This window comes from Eptatretus burgeri, chromosome 17, assembly GCF_056783735.1.
Source record: "Eptatretus burgeri isolate ZD-2024b chromosome 17, Ebu_testis_v1, whole genome shotgun sequence".
Lineage (NCBI taxonomy): Eukaryota > Metazoa > Chordata > Myxini > Myxiniformes > Myxinidae > Eptatretus > Eptatretus burgeri.
This window is the reverse complement of record NC_140977.1, coordinates 55667847-55689239: the sequence shown is the minus strand read 5'-3', so window position 1 is coordinate 55689239 and position 21393 is coordinate 55667847. Positions and strand designations below refer to the sequence as shown.

The following is a 21393-nucleotide window of genomic DNA, read 5'->3' as shown; positions in this document are numbered from 1 at the left end:
ACCCCACAGAGCAGGAAGACCTCGAAGACCCTAAAGACCCCAAAGACCCTTAAGAACTGTAAGACCCGCAAATACCCTTATGACCTCAAGACCATTGAAAACCCTCAAGACCCCTTTCCCACTGTTATGCATACTTCCACAAAGTTTGACGAAAAGTCAAGCAACATAGCAACCATTTTCATAACAATTGTGCATTTTATGATAAAAGCACCAAATGTGGAACTGTAATAAAGTAGTGGCATTTGAATATTTTCAGATATGGAACCACCTGATACTTGACTTGGGTGGCCGCCGTATTAGATATCACATTGGCCGCTGCCAAAAATCCATATTTCCCCTCCTCCTCCCCCTCTCCTCTCCCCCCCCCCCAATTTCATTTATAGACATGCTTGGTACCCCTTAGTGGGTACCTAGCATGTGTCAATTCTTTCATCCTCATAACATATATATTGCCATCTTGTGTATATATTGCGATATTGTGTGAATTAAGCCCCAAAATAATTCTCATCAATTCAATTATATTGTGTTTCAGATGCATCCAGAATCTGGATACTGAGGATTGACCTAACATTGAGGAACATCTAAACAACAGTGTGGTCCAGACCAGTGAATTTAGCCACAACAGTTATGTCAAAAGAGTTCAAACTTGTTGATGTGAACAGTGTAGTTACCCCCAAGACCACCAGGATAAGTCAACTGGAAACTGTGTATGATATGCCAAGTAGAAAAATCAGAGCGATTACAGTGCTCGGCTGCATCGAAAAGACATGATTGAGGGGCAGGAAACAAGTCACTTGCTGACACTTTATTGGCTTTCAGTGAACTGGGAGAACTTGGAGGTGTGAACATTCAGCGTCTTGATGAAGGTGAAGGCTTCGAAGCTACGCTGGCCACACACGAAGCAAAATGGTATACATCCTGCCGAGTTAGATACGACAACACGAAGTTGCAACGTGCTCAGAAGAGAAAACGGTCAGAACACAGGCCACCAGGCTGGTCCAACGAAGCGCACGAGATCTAACACCACGTGTGTAGCCAGCATACATGAGACACTATGTTTCTTTTGCCACCAGGATCTTGGATCACAGCATCACCAGGTACAGACTCTTGGACTGGACAAACATGTTTGCCGAGCTACAGGGCTATTGGAGGACACAGCACTGCTGGTCCAACTGAGTGAAGGTGACATGGTAGCCAAGTATCACAAAAAAATGTCTGACATCCATATACAACAGAGCCGGAGCTGTGGCAGAAACTGCAAAACGGGAGACAAGCTCTGAGGCAGTAATGTCAGCAATGGTGTTAGCCGAGCTCATTTCATACATGGAAGACACTATTGCTGAAGAAACCACTGCACTTGTTTTCAAGTTGTCGGACTTGGCCAAGCTCTATGCTAACAGGATGGACGAACATGGCATAAGGCTGAACCAGAGTTGACAGTACACGACTGAAGGAGCGCATCTTAGCCCAGTTCCCTGCAATGCTGGAGCATAAGAAGGGACGCGACATCTTCCTCGCCTTCGAAGATAACATCGGAGACGCTCTGGCCAAGGCATGCAAATATGACCATGTCAATGATGCTGTACATCTGTTAGGGGCTGCACAAATTGTGAGAAGGGACATATTCACAGAAGGGAAACAATTTACCGGCTCCTTTTCTGATAAAAGCCAAGAAGGCAGTGTCTCAACACTCCTCATGACACTGGTCTCAATGATTCTTGAAGGACCCAGCATCAATGACTTGGCACAACGATGTTCCGCAGCATACCTTTCCATATCCCAGCTGCTCAAATTAAACAGCGTCAAGCGTGTCACAAAAGAAACACATCATGTTGCCAATGTCAGACACAGTGTCAAGCAAGAAACAGCTTCACCGATATACTTTGGTTTGATGGTTCACACTCACACCAGAGAGAGAAAGAGCGAGAGCAGGTGGACACTATGGCTGGCTTAGGGATGAGCATCTCCTATGACCGAGTTCTCAGAATCTCTGGAGAAATGTGCAATGGCATCTGAGCAATTTTGACAGGAGAAGGTTGTCTGCCCACCAAGCCTCCAGGAAGGAGTTTTCACGACAGCAGCTGTAGATAACACTGATCACAATCCCAGCTCCACCACAGCACAAAATTCTTTCCATGGAACAGCAATCTCCCTTAAACAACACCCGACCCATACAGGACAGAAGTACGATCATCGAGGGTACATCCAATGTCAGAACCATTGGCCAACTTCCACGGCAGTACACTGAGATGCAGCCGGTCACAAATTATGCCAAGAAACCTCCTGTTCCACAAGGAACTAAATGTTCACTGCAAAAAACCTTTTCTCGTGATGAGGTGGACAAAGAGAGAGTGTGGCTCGAGTCAGTGAGACAGGCGCACGTCAAGAAAGATGACGATGGAATCGCCCCTGAAGCGTCCAAGACATGTTACGAGCTCATCTCCTGTGGTTGCAGGAAACACTGTGGTGGCAAGTGCAAGGCAAAAAGGATGCACTTAAATACACTGGACCTTGTGCATGTGAAGGGGCCTGGTAAGGCTGAATCTCAGCAATTACGGATTTTAAAACCTAACAAAAGTTGGGGCCAATGCAATAAATAAGATTTACATGTTTTTGTTTTTCAATGCAATAATTTTTTTGTACTTATAAAAAAAAAAAATGCTTCAATGTAATAAACTTGTAACCAGCATAAATGGATTCCTTGACCCGAATGAAGTATGTAGCCCTAAAAGAACCAGAAATAATAATAGCAGATCCTGAATGGTGGCCATCTTGAAATCCAATATGGCATCAACACAGGTAGAGTTTCTCGTGGTCCCATATCGAAAATATTCATCAGGCATTGCTCTACATCTGTGCCAAAGGTGATACTTTCATCATAATATGCACAATCTGTTGGCGATGCTGCTGCACTATTAGAGCCCTTCAGTCATTCTTAAAGGAAACCGGGTGTAGTGGCGTGCGCCTGTAATACGGCTTCTCGGCGGCTTGGGTTGGAGGATCGCTTGAGGACGGGAGCTCTGCACTGGGCCTTGCTATGAGAGGGTGTAGAGCAGCCCGGAATCATGGCGAAACCCAATCCATATCCCCATATCCCCGTGTCGTAAGAGGCGACCAGGGTTGTGTCAGGAAGGGCATCCGGCGTAAAACCTGTGCCAAATCAGTATGCGGATCATAACGGATGATCCGCTGTGGCGACCCCTAACGGGAGCAGCCGAAAGACGAACAACAGTCATTCTTAAAGGAGAACCCAAACGCAAAAAAAAAAAAAATTCTCTCCTGAAAACCACTGGAAATCATTAATCAAGGTCTAATTTGAAGCGAAGTTTATTTTTTTTATTTTTGATTTTTGCCAATCAGAAAGTGCCACATAGCCCATCACACCATGACCTCACCTTGATCCAAATCGCGGCTCACATCAAGAAACGGTGCACGTGGAACTCAAATTCCGATCCCGATTCCGCCGTCATTAGTAACTCTGAAGGTTCTGCCCACCAAGCCTCCAGGAAGGAGAAGGTTGTCCATATCGAATTCCATCGTCATTAGTAACTCTGAAGGTTCTGCCCACCAAGCCTCCAGGAAGGAGAAGGTTGTCCATATCGAATTCCATCGTCATTAGTAACTCTGAAGGTTCTGCCCACCAAGCCTCCAGGAAGGAGAAGGTTGTCCATATCGAATTCCATCGTCATTAGTAACTCTGAAGGTTCTGCCCACCAAGCCTCCAGGAAGGAGAAGGTTGTCCATATCGAATTCCATCGTCATTAGTAACTCTGAAGGTTCTCAGTAAGTTGAAACTGATCAGTGGGGTATTGAAGAAACTATTGGAGATACAATTACTGATGGAAACGCTTTCGGAGTAATTGTGGAGCCCAAGAGTGTCGATTTCCGATTTTGCCAGTGACGTCACAACACCATGACCTCAACCTTGATCCAAGGAGCGGCTTTTCGGTGCTCTTGTGGTTTCGAGCCTCGTGTGAGCGATTCAGAAGAAGAAGTCGGAAGTTAAGATGGAGGTGTAAAAAGATCAAAACGCTGGTCGCATGTTAACTACAGCTTGGAAGGTTTTGCTTTTCGTTCAGTTGTTGGTTTATAAGGGAGGGATTTTGTATAAATTTATAAATCGGTTTATATACTACTCGAGCAGAAATATCCATCATCGCCCGACAGCACAGACACCGCCCAGGCACACGAGGGCACCACGGACAAAATGGCCGATGAATGCTTTGTCACAGGTTGACTAGGTGTTTCGTGTGTTACCGCATCGTCCCGTTTCATACTTTCCGGGGACGCCAATTGTGTCTGGGCCGTGTCCCACCGTCTTGTCTGTTAGGTGTCGATGTCCCACCCCAGTGTAGGAGGAAGTGATGATATGACGAAGAGGGGTGTGGAACGGGGTTGTGGTCAGGATTGTGAAGGTGATGGTGGAGGGGGGAGTGGGGGGGTGGTATAAGGGGGGGGTGTGGTGTGGGGTGGTGGTGAGTATGGTGAGGGTGATGGTTGACGGGGTATTGTGGAGTGATGGTTGATGAAGGGATGGTGGAGGATGGATCCTGAAAGTTTTAGCATCCGAGGTCGAATCCTCTCGGAGGAGTAGATGACGATACATCCACACTTTTTCTGCACGATAAATTGATGGTGGTTCATTGATTTGTTTAAATTTGCGTTGATAAAACATAATTATTTTCAGGTGCTCTTGTGGTAACAGGTGTTTGATTCACTGCTATGTTTGATGTTCAAATCCCTAAAAGTAAGTATTTGTTCCTTCATCTCCAATCTCCTTAAAATTTACAATAACATACACTGATGTATGCCTGGTGTTGGCTTAATGGTTAGGGTGGTGGGCTTGGGATCCTAGGATCCTGAGTTCAAATCCCGCTCAGCTGTTGAATTAATACCAGTTGGGGTTGACTCTGCCTGTCATCCTTCTGAGGTCGGGAAAATGAGTGCCACCTTGCTGGTATCCTGTGTCGGAGTGGCGACCCGTCCAGGATTGTGCCCAATAGCCAAGGAGACTGCTTAGGGAGCACTAACACTCTGCACAGAGTATGGTCCCAATGGATGGATACTCTGATGTCCATTAATATCTTTGTCTTCCTTGTGATTTATGGACAAAGCACCACCAAGAGTTAGGTTAATGGAGAAAACAAAAACAGCACAAAGTATAATCACTCAACAACACCACAAAACTTATCAAAACGACTAAGTCATAAAACTACTAATCACTGAGATGAGAACATCAAATGAGCATCGATGAGGTTGAGCGTTCAAATCCAGATGAAGCAACCTGTTATCCAGAAATTGAACTCAAAGTGCAGCAATTTGTTCAGAAGCCCAGCCACCCCATCCCCCTCCCGAGAAATCCTCACAGGACGACGGTCTTGCTGCCACAAGCATCAATGGCTGCTGTTCAGTGTATCGTTACTTTCATCTGACGACACCACAAATTGCCAAATCAACGTCCATCACGCTTGTCCAGTCATCAATAATCGGTAGCATCATCGCACATTTGATTGCGAAAGAGGTCAGTGATTTTGGACCGCTTCACCACGATTCATAACCTATCGGAAGCCTGGGTCACGTGGCAAAATACAGCGCTCCAAGAGCCGGTGAAAAACCGGCGTGGCGCGTTTCTCGTTTAACGGTACAGGCCAAAGGTATCAGGATTGAAGATTTGGATCCTTAGCTTCTGAAGTCTCAGGTTAATTACAAGGTCATTGACAGATTGATTATTAAAACCAATGATCTCAATATACTGACAGGATAGGCAAATAGATTGTGCAATGGAGCAAACGACCAACACACGTTTATGTCGTTTTATGTTTATATTGTCGACCTTCAAGGTCGGTAACTTATATTCACTCCCCGTACTTTCTCCACTCTAATAATCCCCCACAAACCTCTTCTCTCTTCCTTTCCATGATTTCAATTTTCTCAAATTAATCACCACCTCTCCATCGAAACACTCCCAGGGTTTCGCAGGGTAACTTGGGGTGGGTTCGAGGATTATAATTATGAAAATGGCTGAGAGCAACCCTTACACTCCCAAAATCAAACTCGAACAAACAAGGCATGTCATCACAAATCGCCACGCTTCCCACCTCAAGCAAAGCTGAAAGATGACAAAAAGCTCCACCAGGAACGACCCAATATATCGTGTTTTGAGTTTAAAAAAAAAAAAATTTTTTTTAATCTGTTTTGACCCATGTGAACCTAAGTCCCCACCGCTGGGGCATGAACCGTGGGTCAAATTCAAAAAGTCATTACATGTTTCATGCGTCCACCAACGTTGATTGCATTTACAAATTTTCATTTTAAAATGTGCCCGTAACTGCATTTTTTGGTCTTTGACCGTTTGAAGTTGTCGCAGGACACCAGGGAACAGGGCCAAAACTGACACCATTCTTGCACCTTCTTGCCACGTGAGGATCATAACCAAGTTTGATGAATAATTACACAACCGTTTAGGAAGAGATAGCATGATGGACGGAAGGAGCCGATTATAGCATCTCCCCCTCCCCCACCACCCCTGTGTTTTTATTTTTATTTTTAAAATTTTTAAGCATGAGTGTAATAAACTAAACATTGCAGAGAAAAAACAACAGCATTTGTTGCGATAATGCTGTCAAGTCTTACCTCTTGGCCACAGCCACGAAAAGGTGATGTTGTACAAGCTCCCCACATGGCTCCGTCAGACGGCGGGCCGACTAGTCCATCACCCTCACCACGCTCCTCACAGCCGTCCCGGTAACCAGTTGACGTGCCCAATGTACCCTCCGTCAGCTCTGAAGAGCCATCAGCGTCATGGCCATCAGTTGATGCTGAGGGTTGAGAAGAAGAAAGCAAAAAAAACGAGTACTCGGCACAGAAATCACACGAGTTCAAGGACCGTAGCGAGACTTTTTGTTACTACAATTATGTTTACATCCCAAAGATTACAATGTGCTCTTGTTAAAGACAATTAAATGCACAAAGATGGAAAACCAACATCTTTTATGCCATCGTTTTGGAGATCAAGACACAAAAGACCATTCCTTTTCAACAAGCAGTTAATAAATGACATTCGATACAAAGCACAAGCATGTAACATGAGATTTGTGACCCAAACCTGACTCTAAACTCGGCGAGCCCGACTGCCCATACTGCGTGAGGTGTTGCTGCAGAGGCCCGGGGTAAGGGAAATGAGGAGGGTCCCATGGACCGGCGTCTCTTCGCGTTCGCGTACGGGATTCGCCGGTTGCTCGGCGGAAGTTTCCGATAAAGTACTAAGAACAGCAAAGAGGAAAGAAACAAGGGCAAGAAGTGAAAAGTATTTCTTGCTGAACATCGCTCTTGTTTAAAACCAATCCCATTGGAGAAGCACACACGTTTTCATACATCTTTGGTAACAGGATAAAGTGGACGAGACTGCACATGAAACGAATCATAGATTACAGAACCTGCACACAATGGCCGACTCTGCAAAAACAAATGGCGATAGTTCCCGAGATTAACCGTTGTGGAGGGAGTCCTTACGTAAGCGTGCTGATACGTGACGCCAGCCTTCTCAGAGGCCTCTGCTATCAAGGAGTTATCCTTCTCCTGCGTCCGCATGCCCTTGTACAGATAGTAGTAAACCAGCACACCATTGTACTTGGGGAATCGCTCCAGCTGTCTGCAGAATGTGATTTATAGGGAGAAAACAAAGCTCAAGTTAAGAAGGAGGTGGACGAAGGTAAAATTTATGAGCGACATTCCATTTTTGCACGATAACCATAATATATAAATACCTCTCGCGCATACGCGCAGGAGGCGAAGAGCGGGGTTAAGGAATTGGTGCACCTTCTCTGTCTGTTTGTGTGTCTGTCAATCGATGTCAGTTTATGATCAAAGAATTACGTCATGTCAATTGAATGTTATATTGAAAACACTCGAGAACACAAATCGTAAATTGAATCGTTCAATGAACCTGCAGTTTAGCAGTACTTTGGCTCTGAATTTGGAAAATTGTACGGAATCTCATCCCGATCGCACATGTGCAGAGGGGAGTAAGGTCATATTTTTAGTCTGTCTGTCCGTCTTTCTAACAGAATTGAAAATCATTCCAAACAGGAAATTTACTGTTTTTAAGGACACAAACAACAGGCACGAATAACTAATGGAATGTGTTCAATAAGGTGATGTAAAGTCGACGGCGGTAAACTTCAGAAATTTTTTTTTTTTACATTTCTCTGCAGCCTTTAAAATCTTTGTTTTATTTCAATTCAATTAAATCCTTGAACACTGGAGAACACAAATCGTTTTCTTGGCACTTCCAAAAACCTCAAGTTTTGCAGCAATTGAACAAATTATTACAACATTTTACGCCATCTCGACGAATCAAATTTTCCACTCGCACTCTCAGTGTTGGGGAAGGATGCGGACAAAATGGCGGCTCATAGTACACATCGACAGTGCTCGGAAAAGCAAAACATAATGAAGCATTGAAAAGCGCATCACATTTCAAAACCCAACTCCCTTTATATAAAATACAATAAATAAAACTCACTTTGCGATCTCTGGATCTTGCTTCAACTCATTCAAAAAGCTGCGAGGGGAAGAGAGAACGAGGGAATGACTTAACAAAAAAGAACCGATCAGCAAAAAGGTATTGGTAACATCCACTTGAAATGTTCAACAAACGTACAAACGTCGTGGATTAATCACCGTGGCTCTGAGCAGAACATGAACACATAGTGAGAGGAATTAGCTCCATCGTGGGGCAATATCGTTACACGCTGGACAAAAGTGCCAAATTTTTTTTGTGGCTACCTATGGACATACTTAATAAAGAAATCCCATGCTCCAAAATATCAGACCATATTTTCATGCGATTATGGGTCAAAATCCAAAATGGCAGCCAATTTTGTTTTTTAAATCAATAAATAATTATAACTTCGCTAATATTGGTTGTAAAAATGTGTAAACTATCTATTTGTAGGTAACGATGCCCAGGGAGTCGATTGGAACCATCAGATTTGGGATTAGATCATCAGGAACTAAGATAATGGTCACATTGTAGAAAAAATATGGGTCGCTCGATATGAAAATTGACGGTTCGCGTTACATGTTTTAATGACTTTTTTGTTGTGCTCAAATAAGTTGTGTACATGTTGACTATCGTCTTTCCTATAATCATGTGTTTATTTGTAGGCAAATTGATAATTTGATGATGCATATTTCACTTTGTCTAATGCCCTCATAGAAGATTCATCTGGAAGTAATTGTATATTATGTGGCGGTTGGATAATGTTTATTTTCTTTGTTACAGGTTGTAAACAGCCCTGAATCTACTGTTCAGTGAAACATCACACCATGGACTGGACAATTTGTGTCATTTGCCAGAACAGTAAATAGACTTCACCTCTTTCATGTCCAAAGAACAGACAGAACCGCAATGCTGACGACGTCTATAAGGACTTTCTTGACAATGTCAGAGAGTTCGAAGAGATAGGTGCATTGCCGGTCGATGTTGATTTTGGCGAACATGGCACCCCAGAATGTTTTGCAGAAAAGAACGCTTCTTGGCATCGGGCATGCCCCCAAAAGTTTAATAAAAGGAAACTTGAACGAGAGCTGAATAAAAAACGTAAACAAGACGAAAAAGCTCCAGGTACCAGCGCATCCCAGCGATCAAAGCGACAGTCAACGGGATCAAGCAAGGACACTTGTTTATTCTGTGATGAGAGTGGCCGCAGAAAATTGCATGAATATGCAACTAAATGTGCAGAGTACAATTTAAAGTTAATGGCCACCGAAATGCAAGACGGCAAAGTACTTGCAAAAATACTATGTGGGGATCTGGTCTCAAATGAACTCAAGTACCAAATAGAATGTCTGACAAAGTACCAAACGACTATCGTGGTTACAGGCAACAGAATAGTCCAACAAGGGCGACCAACGTGAGCTGAATTAACGAGCCAAAATGATAAATTCAAGAGTATTTGTTGTACTTGTAATGTACATGGAGGAATCTGCCGAGGAGGGGACGTACCTATTCAAACTGTCAAACATACACAACGTGTTTGAGAAAAGACTTGGGGACTTTGGCATTGATATCACTCTCAATAAAACCCAGTTAAAAGAAAAACTCCTCAATCACTTCTCCCAGTTCGGACTAGGTGAGCAATCTGATGGAAAAAAACATAATCCTGACATTCCCAGCAGGCATACAGCAACTACTCAGAGACGCTTTCTTGTTCCATGATTATGAAGAAGAAGCTAGGTTGTTTGCCAGAGTTGGTAAAATATGTAGGGAGGAAATCCTGAAAGAAATTATAGCATTCAGTGGCGAATTCAACCCTGCATGTCAGCAGATTATGCCCAGTACAAGATTGTTAATGTCCATGCTCATCAATGGCCCAAATTTAGCAGGTTCAGTACTTGACTCCCAAGCATGCCTGACACTCACACAGCTCTTGGTTCACAACTGCAAGAAGAAAGGAAATGTTGAGACAAAACATCAGCGTTACTCTCCAGACCGTGAACCACCAGTACCTTTATATGTTGGTTTAAACTTACATACTCAAACTAGGAGCAGGACACTAGTTGATCAAATGGCCAGCTTCTGGATAAGTGTGTCATACAAATGTGTCATGCAACTTGAAAACGAACTTGCTGCCACACAGTGTGAACAATATAGAAGCGATGGAGTAGTGTGTCCAAGCCAGTTGAGAAAAGGTTTGTTCACAATAAGTGCGTTAGACAATCTTGACCATAATCCATCTTCAACGACAGCACAGGGATCCTTCCATGGAACAGGGATTAGCATCATTCAGCAGCCAACAAAAGACCATCCTGGGATTATACGCAGTCAACCTGTTAGCTTGTCCAACACAACTTCAAATTCATCACAAAGTCTGGTTCTTCCCAATTCGTATTCTATTGTACCTGCTGTTTAGATGAAACCCACAACAACAGAAGTACCCACAATAGAACACACCACAACGTCAGGTTTTGCTGATTACATAGAGAAAGCCAACGTCCAAGAGGAACGGTGGATTCAACATACATCTGAACTACTGCAACAGGACTTAGTGCGCGAACAATCATTGTCATGGGCTGCATATCATGCATCACGTCAGCCTCAACCAAATGAATTGCCTGCAATCACAGCCTTATTGCCACTCTTCGTAGAGAAGGCTGACTCAGCTGCAATGGTCAAACATGGCAGGAGCATCATATAGAGTATAACTCAATTTCTGAATCCTGGTCAGATACCAATTCTGGCATGCGACTGTCCGATCTTCGCCATGTGCAAGTACACACACTGGAAATTTCCAACAACGCATGGAGAAAATTTGATGGTCATCATGTTTGGAGGCCTACATCTGGAAAAGGCACTTTGGACTGTTCTTGGCAATATGTTAGATGCGTCTGGCTGGATAGATGCATTGACAGAGTCTGGTATAGCAACGGCAGGTACAGCGCAGTCATTCTTAAAAGTATTGCACATAACCCGAACTCGCCATGCACATCAAGAGTCTGCTCTCGCTCTTGGAAATCTTCAACAAGAATCATTCATTGCAGCGAATGATACTGATACTGATGACGAGAAAGCCTTTGACAGTTGGAAGATGTCCATGACAGAGAAGAGCCCAACCTTTCAATATTGGGACCTGGTGCTGAGATTAGAAAAGACTGTACTAATCTTCATTAGAGCCCATCGCAAAAAGAACTTTCAACTCTATCGAGAGGTGCTGGATTCACTGATGTTCCTGTTCTTCGCCCTGGATCACTACAATTACAGGAGATGGGTTAGCGTGCACATCCAGGATATGAATTCACTACCAGTCGGTGTTAAACAGGACCTCGAAAAGCACTGGGTGGATGTCAAAGGCAGCAGCAGATTTTCCGCTATTCCAATAGATCAGGCCCACGAGCAGGAGAATGCTAAAGTAAAAGGAAAGGGTGGGGCTATCGGACTGACTGAAAAACCTGAGTCCTTGAAGTGATGGATGATCGCTGGTCCTGAACAATCTCGAGTGGTCACATCTTTTGAAAACGAATACTTGGCTTCCGACGATGCCGATCTTCAGTACAACCATCACAATGAAGGATTGTCAGCACAGAAGTTATTCCAGCAGCAAACAAACAACCTCATTCAGATGATCAATGGGTATGGAAATCCATTCTCTGATGACTGCCAAGAACTCTTTGTTCTTCATACACGGCAATGCGCTGACCAGGAAGGAGCTAACGCTATGAAAGGATTAGAAGCTCTTGGAAATGCTCAGTACAACATATTTAAGAAGGAGGTCTTCACAGAACAAAGCAAGTCTATTCACGAGTCAATCAAAAATAACAAACTGCATTTGCGCCAAACACCAAAACTAAAGCAAACCTCCAAAACTAAAGAGCTCACAGCCATTCGAAGTGATGCAAGCGTTTTTGGTCGAATGTACATCGCAAATCAACAGCGGGATGGAGATCTAGACATATTTTTTCTCGCATGAAAATCAATTGTACCCTCCCAGTATATCGGATCATGGAAAACTTCGGACGGGCACCAAGTCAGGTTGGATTAGGTGCATTGAAGTATTTGAACAAGGTGAACAAGACGAACTTCCAAGAACAGTGGACTGTAAGATATTTGATGGTGCCGTCCTAGTCCATACTTTGTCAGCTGCTACTGCTACAACCTTTGATGACTACGCACAGTCTATGTTCTTGCCGTTTCTTTTGCGTGAGCTACAGTATGTCAGAGACAGGATAGATGTCGTCTGGGACCAATACTTACCAAGCAGCATCAAGGCATCCACAAGGGAACGAAGAGGCAGTGGTGTGCACCTCAAGGTCAATCCAAGAACAAAGATACCTTCCAAGTGGAACGATTTCCAGTTGGATTCATCCAATAAAGATGAACTCTTCTCATTTTTGACACAGAAAGTGGCTGATGGCGACTGGCCTGCTGAAAAGGGCATCTACATAACGAATGGCACGACAGTTGTTTCCAGAGGCACAAGTCACGTGATGTCAGACTGCACACACGAAGAAGCAGACAGCAGGATTGTGTTCCATATTGTACATGCTCTGCAGCACGGGGCCAAGAAAGTACAGGTGCGTACAGTTGACACAGATGTGCTTGTGATCCTTGTCGGTCATTTATTCGATCTGCTGGAACTGCAACCTGACATGGAGCTCTGTGTAGCATTTGGCGTTGGCAAAAACATTTTGTGTTCACAGCATCAACGCCATATCTGTAAGCCTTGGAGAAAGGATCACTCGGGCACTTCCTGTATTCCACGCATTTTCAGGGAGTGATACAGGGGTGCAAATTAACGGCCGCCCGGTCGCCAATGGCGCCTAACTTTTGTGCTGGGCGGGTACACAATACTGCCTTACCTGCCCAGCTGGCGAATCACCGGTGATTCCTGTTATTTTGTACAATTTGTACTAGCTTCTCTACTAGTTTTCTCAACTAGAACTACTATTTTTGTCCGCAGAAATCCGTAGAAATCACCGGTAATTCTGTGGTGGCCATTTTGTCTGTTTTCATCTCGTTCAAAATCACGCGTGATTGCTCGAGATTTGACGGTTTGGCGCGGTTTGGACGCATTTTCTCATGCCCAGGTTGGTTAAATGAGTGAAATTGGGTGAATGAGTGAGTTTCATGGGTGAGGTTAGGTGAATGAGTGAGTTTGATGAGGATTTTAGGTTAATGAGCGAGTTAGATGAGTGAAGTAAGATGAATGAGTGAGTTTGATGGGTGAGGTTAGGTGGATGAGTGAGTTTATATTTAATGTTGGGTGGACGAGTAGTACCCCCACCATCGTCCATCACCCACAACCCCCCCCCCCCTATCGTCCATCAGTCACAACCACCCCCACAACCACCCCATCACCCACAAAAATGCCCCCCCAGCACTACTCACAACCCCCGTGCCCCCCCACCACCCACACAAAAAGTCCCCCCCCCATCACCCACAACCTCCTCCTCCCTACATCATCCCCCCACCCCCACCAAACTCACTCATCCATCCATCCAACTCACTCATCCACCCAAACTCATCCATCAAACTCACTCATCCAACCAACCTCACTCATTCACCAAATCTCCACCATGAAACTCACTCATCCAACCAACCTCATCCATCAAACTCACTAATTCTGCAAACCTCCTCCATTAAAAACTCACTCATCCAACCAACTCATCCAACCAACCTCACTCATGTGAGTATATTAAAAGTGTTTGATATCAAATTTGTGACTTTTGTCTTCATTTTATCGGGCCGGTAGAAATTCTGCTGGGCCAGTAACTTTTTCTAGTCACCGGCCCTATTGGCCGGTGGATAAAAATGTTAATTTGAACCCCTGTGATACCACCTCGTATTTCTTCCGGAAGGGCAAAAAAGTGCCTGGCAATCATGGAAAAGCTACCCTTTGGTTACTGAAGCTTTCCTCTTCATCTGGAATCATCCCTTTGAAACGTTGGATACTGGATCGCCTCAATTTAAACACCTTGAACGCTTCACAATCGTCATGTATGACAAAACAAGCAATGAGGCCGACATAAACGATGCGATGTGGGAATTGTTCTCCAAGAATAGTAGACCTCTTGAAAATATTCCACCAACTAAGGTACTTAGTACTAAGCGTATTAAGCAGAATGCTTGAATTAAATAGCAAGATTGAAATTTAGTGTATATCCAATCAGTATGTCTTAGAGCAATGTACATACTACTTTGTTACAGGATGCACTGGTACATGTCAAGAGAGTTATCCTTCAGGCTGGAATTTGGTCAGCAAGTCAGCAGACCCACGTTATCATACCGTCGCCTGAAGCGTTTGGATGGAGTCTACAGGCTGATCAATGGGAACCAACTTGGATGACAATACCAGAAGCTGCAAAAGCTTGCACTGAACTTATCAAATGTGGCTGTAAATCCGAGCGTGGTTGTCGCATCTGCAAATGTATCAAATCTGGGCTGAACTGTACTGACCTGTGTAGCTGCAATTGCGAAAAGAACTAACTTGCTTGTGTTCATTATATACATATGTACATGATATAATTGTTCAGTTTTTATTAAAATATGTATCCAGCAAAGTACGTTTCATATAACAAATGTGTCTCGCGAAACGTCAATGTTCGTATCGAGCGACCCATATTTTTTCTACATGTGACCATTATCTCAGTTCCTGATGATCTAATCCCAAATCTGATGTTTCCAATCGACTCCCTGGGCATCATTACCTACTAATAGATAGTTTACACATTTTTACGACCAATATTAGCGAAGTTATAATTATTTATCGATTTTTTTAATTTTTCGGCCGCCATCTTGGATTTTGACCCATAATCACATGAAAATATGGTCAGATTTTTTGGAGCATGGGATTTTTTTTTATTAAGCAAGTCCATAGGTAACCACAAAAAAAATTTGGCACTTTTGTCCAGCATGTAACGATGTTTTCCCTTGTTCCCTTCACTAACAATACAACTCGGACAGTTGTTCAAATAAAATACAAAATGAAAAAAAACGATGAACCAACTTACTTTGTTCCCGAGTTCATGCCATCCATCTGGAAAAGCACAAAAAATTAATTAATCACGACAAACGCCATCCTCATGTGTGCATGTGCATCACGCGTACATGCATGCACATGTGGAGAGCAGAAACATCGATCAAATCAGAATTTATCATGAAATCTTGATCGCGATGAGCACAAATAAATGATGAGCAGGTTAATGTCGTGCTCCTATTATGGCATTTCACTTTAGCCGATGGTCATGGCCTGCTATGCCCTCACCCTCGTCATGCAAGGATCAACTATGGAGGCCTCCCCACCAGATGGCGGGCTTTCCCCTTCCATTCGCTCCAGAAGACCGGTATGGTTTTCCTCCATGGAAAAGCCTGAAGATAAAACAACACATGAAAGTGCAATCATTCCCTCTAATCACAAGCATTCATGGCAATTCCTACACAGTTACTTGCACATCATTGCTCCGTTATGCCGTTCCATTGCAAACGTCGATCTTACAAAGCCGAAATGGAAGGCGAGAGGTACCTAAACCATCATGGTTCTCCTCAGGTTGCAGAACACCAGGTAAGCTGCTCGGTAAGCCGGCTGGAGAAGCTGCGGCTTTGCCTGGAGAATTTTTGGTCCACGGCGTCCAAATCCGCTGTCCGCGGTGCCGGGAAGCACCGATCGAACGGCGGAAGTTTCCAATGAAGTTCTACAACATCAGGAACGAGTTTCCACAATGGCAACTCATCCACAACAGCACAAATTTAACAATAAATAAATAAATAAATAAATAAACAGTGGAGGAAAGCCAAACCAAACAGCAACGAAACAACAAATGGGTGACAACCAAAAGGTATACCCGGCCTTACGTAAGCGTGCTGGTACGTGACACCGGCCTTCTCAGCGGCCTCCGCTATCAGGGGGTTGTCCTTCTCCTGCGTTCGCATGCCCTTGTACAGGTAGTAGTACACCAGGACACGGTTGTATTTGGGGTACTTTCCCAACAGGCTGCAGAGCAGACATTACAGTCAACTTGCCATTGTTTTCTAGTTACAGTGTACAGCAAACTCTATGTATATGCTGTTGTGCTATTCCAGTGGTAAGACAAGGGTCACACACAGAACAAACTGGACATTAGCCCCTTTTTTTGCTCCGACGAAGGGCTAACGCGTAAACCAGTAGCCGTACCTGGTTTGCCATGGCGGTAAAAGTAAAATATCTAAAGATAGGACAGCAAACTTAAAAATGCAATGAGAGTCAATGTAAATGACAAGCTCACCTGGCTATCTTCTCATCGTTCTGAATTTCATACAGGATTCTAACAAAACATACGGACGGGAAAAAAAAATTAAGAAAAAAGGAATCACCAAACAGACACAAAAAACAATTTCACATCAACATAACAAAAACGAGGGCCTTCATGATGTGCCAAGTGACGCGCATGCCACCATACTTGTGCTACGAGTACCGTTGTTACAAAAGAGGACTTGGACCGAGCATCATAACCGTCAATCACTCGACAAGCAAACAATGGCAAGAAATGCACAGTGTTTGTATAAAAGGCCATTGTGGCACAAATTGATTGGAACTGAAGGGCACAAAAACAAAATGAACAATTTTTGATCACAGGCATCTCCCGGGTGTCCCCCTCGGCCTTCATCCCATTGTCCTGAGCGAGCGGAGTCGGGCGATTACGTTGTATTCCCATCTGGCCAGATAGTGCGAGAGAAAGCAGTTGATCGCTGTGAAATCACATGAATGCCCGTTACTTGGAAATAGATGCAAGGAATACACAACACACATTTTCTTGTTTTTTTTTTGTAAACAAAGTCGAGGCTCATGGAAGAGCAAAAACACAGAATGGACCAGAACACAACAGAACAAGGAGAACATTTTGGAAAGGGGGGAAAAAACACAACAATGGTCGAGAAAAGGGGCACAACAGAGGTACCCTGAGAGGAAGATGGGCATTCAGAAGAATGAGATCAATGGGGAGCACGGGGATGCGGGTGAACAAGCTACACACAAAGTCAAACCGAGCAAGAGAAGGTGAAACCAGGGATGAAATGGAAATGGAACAATAAAAAAAACAAAAAAAAGTTTTGAAAAAGAGGGTTTTGGAGGGGAAACACAATAATCAAGAAATAAGGGGTAGGTTAATGAGTGTTTATGAGGGTAGAAAAGATCATTGGTATGGATGGGGGATGACCCGAGATGGTGGTGAACAGGCACATTGAAGTCCTGCGGGGAAGGATGAGATTGAACAGACTGAGGAAGTTAGTTTGACAGGAGAGAGAAAGAAGAAGAGGAACAAATGAGTGTAAGAGAGAAGTAAGTGTGGATTTTGAGAGTTTCACCAGAAGTGATCACGAGCAGGCCAGATGCACCCTGTAGAAACGTGGCATGGAGGGTGAGGAGGGAGGGTGGAACAGAGCAAGGAGGGAGGAACAGAGTACAAGATTAGAAAGGAGGCAGTAGAAGAGAGAGGCCACCGACCTGTCTGTGATGCGAGAGTAACAGGCCCAGAGATTCAGCTTCATCGAAGGATCTGCCAATGATTTTGAAAGCCTCGGTTTCCACAGCATCAGGAAGTGCAAGGTGTGAGGTAAGGGGAGCAGTATTCCATTGAGCTGCGAAGGAAGGCCTTGTGAGTATATACAAGCTCAGATGTGCTGAAGAAAGGTTTTGCATGATGGAAGATGCAAGGCCACAAGCTGGCTTTGACTGACCTGCCTCAAGAGTATCGTTAAGAAAGTAAATGGGAGGATTTGCCAGATGGTCCTTTTGGAGAGATATAGTGCGAGTGTGAGATTTGGCAGGATTGAAAGATATATTCCAAGTGTTTCATCAGTTTGTGATTTTGTCAAGGTCTGGAGAAGGGAAGGGATATAGGAATGTAGATCATACATTCCTATATCCCGTGCATCAATTTCATCTCAAAATGGATTTACTTCCCTCCGCACAGTATTCCCCAAACCTGCTGGTACTCAAACCATGTGAAACAAACTCTGGTCCAGGCTCTCAAAGAAGTGCTTGGATCACCAAAGCTCACTGTTAGCAGATTCACTTGGTTCATCTCTCCAGCCCTTACGGCCCGTTACTAATATGGAAGCCGGGCTCGTGGTGCAAGCTGATAAACTCGAACACGACGATCCAATCCTCACAACACTTCACCGGTTCCCAGAACACCGATGGATCAATTTTTTTTCTTCAACCTTCAAAACCAAACACGACTTGGTTCGTGCATTTCTCACCCAATCGCACATTACACCCCGACGAGAACCCTCCACACTCTACCAACGGGAATCTCACGGTTGTTCCTTGCACGATGGTGAAGACTTGCGGTGATCGAACACTCTTAACCTTTGATCTTCGACTGTGGATCTCCCTTCTTCTTAAAACCAGCTCAGGCTCATTGTATATCATTTATACTCATAAAATACCATCTTTGTACAATTGATTTTGAATAATTTAAGCTTTTTCTTAACCGATCCCTTCTTTGTGAAGCACTAATGAAACGCTCCAAGCAAAAAAGATTCAATAGTTGTTGCAACCGGATCGTTCTTGCAATTCAGAGGAAAGTTAACTCGATGTGGTGACAAGAAAACCTGTGAAATGTAAGAGTTATGAAGTGCATCAAATGTCACTGTCGCATTTTTCCATGGAAGATGCAAACTTCCATGGAAAAGAAATTGACGATTCTGAGGAAAGTGTGCATACATCAATGCTATCCTGCCAGCCAAATGCCACCTCCAATTCCGATGTACTGAACTCTGTTACAGAGCGTCAGTGGTGCAGAAGGAGTTTCTTGGCAAGGGTTATACAAGGTGGTTTACCATTGCTTTCCCAGAAAGAGTGAGGGCAGGAATTCGTAATTTGGCCACGGTGCAGGCGACAGCTCGCCTACTCTTCACAAAGGACGATGTGGGGTCTTTAACGTCCATCGACTAATGCCGGCAGACGAGACGCCGGTTTAACGTCCATCAGAGGGACGGGACACACGTTGATGAATCACCCTGCCTGTGAAACACCGGGATGCAGTTTATAGCTGGGTCGGGATTCAAAACCAGGCGAGACGACTTGGAGGCAAGTGTGCGTTCCTCGAGGCCATCCTACCAGCCCTCCAAGCCACTTACACAATTTTGAATAGTGTGATCAAAAGGAACATCTCAGGAGAGCACGGTGACAATCTTTGATCACGTATCCACATATTCAGCATTTAAACAATAACGGGTTCAAAGGTAAAGCAAGTCATAGAAACACCGACCGATACAAAGGAGAAAAGCCCATCCGATTGTCAGAAGGAAGTGACGTCATCATTCGTGGCCAAAACTTGGAGCATGTGTAAAGGCATCCATTGACACAGAGCAAAGTGCAAGCGTTTCAAACATCTTCCCAACAGTTTCTCACCCGACTGCAATTTTAAAGCCAGTTTAGCGGTTTTCCGCTCACTTTGTCCAACTCACTTTTCAGTTGTCAAAATGGTCGGTGCCTGCGGGACAAAAATACAAATGAAATTAATGGGACGTTGGGGAAGGCACAAGGTACACACGGCACGGACCGAGACCCAAAAGAGTGAGCAACACAGTGCAGGCCTTTGTGCAACGGCCAGGAATAGCATGGCAGCATCAAATTGAAATTTATACACAGCTAGAAATCAAACCAGCAAAAGAAACAACAAGAAATGCCTGCACCCTGTGGCTTCCTCCATTTCAAAAGCTAATTAAAGCTTACATTAATTACATATTACAAACACTCAAAGAAAGCTCGCAGGTCATGCTGTGAAGAAAGAGGGGGGGGGGAACTCGTATGGCTAACAGCTCGTCACATTATCTTTGGAACATGGACCGACAGTCCAGAGAATCCAGAAAAACGAGGACGACACACAGATGACATTCGAGTGAGAAAATGGATGCGAGAAAGATTTCTTATGGAGTGCAATGACAAACTGGTGCTGTGGGTGATGTGGAGAGCCATGGGTGAGGAGTTCAGGATGCTCAGTTACATGGACGAGACAAAATAAAGCATAAAGTACAGAACACTGATGGCGCAAGACTCTGAAAGTGAGAAATAAGTTTAAAACCTATCGAGAGGTCCCACCCTCACTGCAAGGCTTCAGGGAGACGGTGACGGGTAATAAATGCGATTGTTTCATCGCCTGGACAACATTCTGCTTCATTACAGTGACATCCGTCAAAGCGTTAATAAGGAAATTGGGCAGGCACAGGCACACAATGGGCTTCTACTTTAGAAAGGCAAGAGGAAATCTTGAGAAAGGCAAGAGGAGAGGACAGCTGGCTTAATGCCCCACTCAACCACCACCACCCCCCCCCCCAAAAACAATTTTTGAAATGTTAATCTTCTGATGGACCACCCGATCTGTGAAGCCCCAAAATGACAATAAGTAGTATGAACCGATTCCAACGGGGATGAAAAACAAACTGGCCATTTAAAAGATGAGTACACTAACGGATGCAATGTCCCACCATCCCAAAAGTTAAAAACAGGATGAGAGTGTGAGGGAGAGAGGGAGAGAGGGAGAGAGGGAGAGAGGGGCAGAGGGACAGAGAAAGGGAGAGAGGGACAGAGAGAGTAAAGTGCAGAAACATGAACGAACCTCGAAACATGGCTGGTGTGGTTTCACTTCAACCTTGGGTTCGGGCACCATGGTGATCGTAGATACGTCACTGTGGGTCGGTTCGTCCGCAAGGCCTTGCGGGCTCGGCAGCCACGCACCAGATCCGTCACCCTCGTCGGTGACTGCACGGACCGAACGAATGATACGCAATACCGTTCATCCCTGCTCACCATGCCCACCACAAGGATCAACTGCGACAACAACATCTAAAACCATTTCCAAAACTTCCGGTCCGATAGGTGCAGGGACGTTTCAAGACACTACTACGATCGT

The 21393-nt window shown here is 44.3% G+C and overlaps 1 protein-coding gene and 2 pseudogenes across 8 annotated transcripts in view; 2 read left to right on the top strand and 1 right to left on the bottom strand.

Moving 5' to 3' along the window:
• The window catches only part of LOC147010166 (uncharacterized), a 99097-nt gene that overhangs the window by 27870 nt on the left and 49834 nt on the right, over positions 1–21393 (bottom strand). For 6 of the 7 annotated variants that reach the window (XM_085862510.1, XM_085862511.1, XM_085862514.1 and 3 more), the window contains 11 exons: positions 21100–21242; positions 19949–19974; positions 16762–16800; positions 16352–16490; positions 16023–16191; positions 15765–15868; positions 15511–15536; positions 8525–8563; positions 7513–7651; positions 7106–7262; positions 6634–6818 (listed from right to left, as the gene is read on the bottom strand). In XM_085862510.1, coding sequence (XP_085718636.1) covers positions 6634–6818; positions 7106–7262; positions 7513–7651; positions 8525–8563; positions 15511–15536; positions 15765–15868; positions 16023–16191; positions 16352–16490; positions 16762–16800; positions 19949–19974; positions 21100–21242 — 1166 coding nt within the window. Of the gene's footprint in view, positions 1–6633; positions 6819–7105; positions 7263–7512; positions 7652–8524; positions 8564–15510; positions 15537–15764; positions 15869–16022; positions 16192–16351; positions 16491–16761; positions 16801–19948; positions 19975–21099; positions 21283–21393 lie in introns of all 7 variants that reach the window. The other variant, XM_085862517.1, reaches the window with a different exon arrangement.
• Positions 404–2648, top strand: LOC147010168 (uncharacterized; annotated as a pseudogene).
• Positions 9174–15439, top strand: LOC147010167 (uncharacterized; annotated as a pseudogene). Its single transcript, XR_015052942.1, has 3 exons — positions 9174–13281; positions 14336–14594; positions 14708–15439. The product of XR_015052942.1 is annotated as an uncharacterized LOC147010167 (transcript).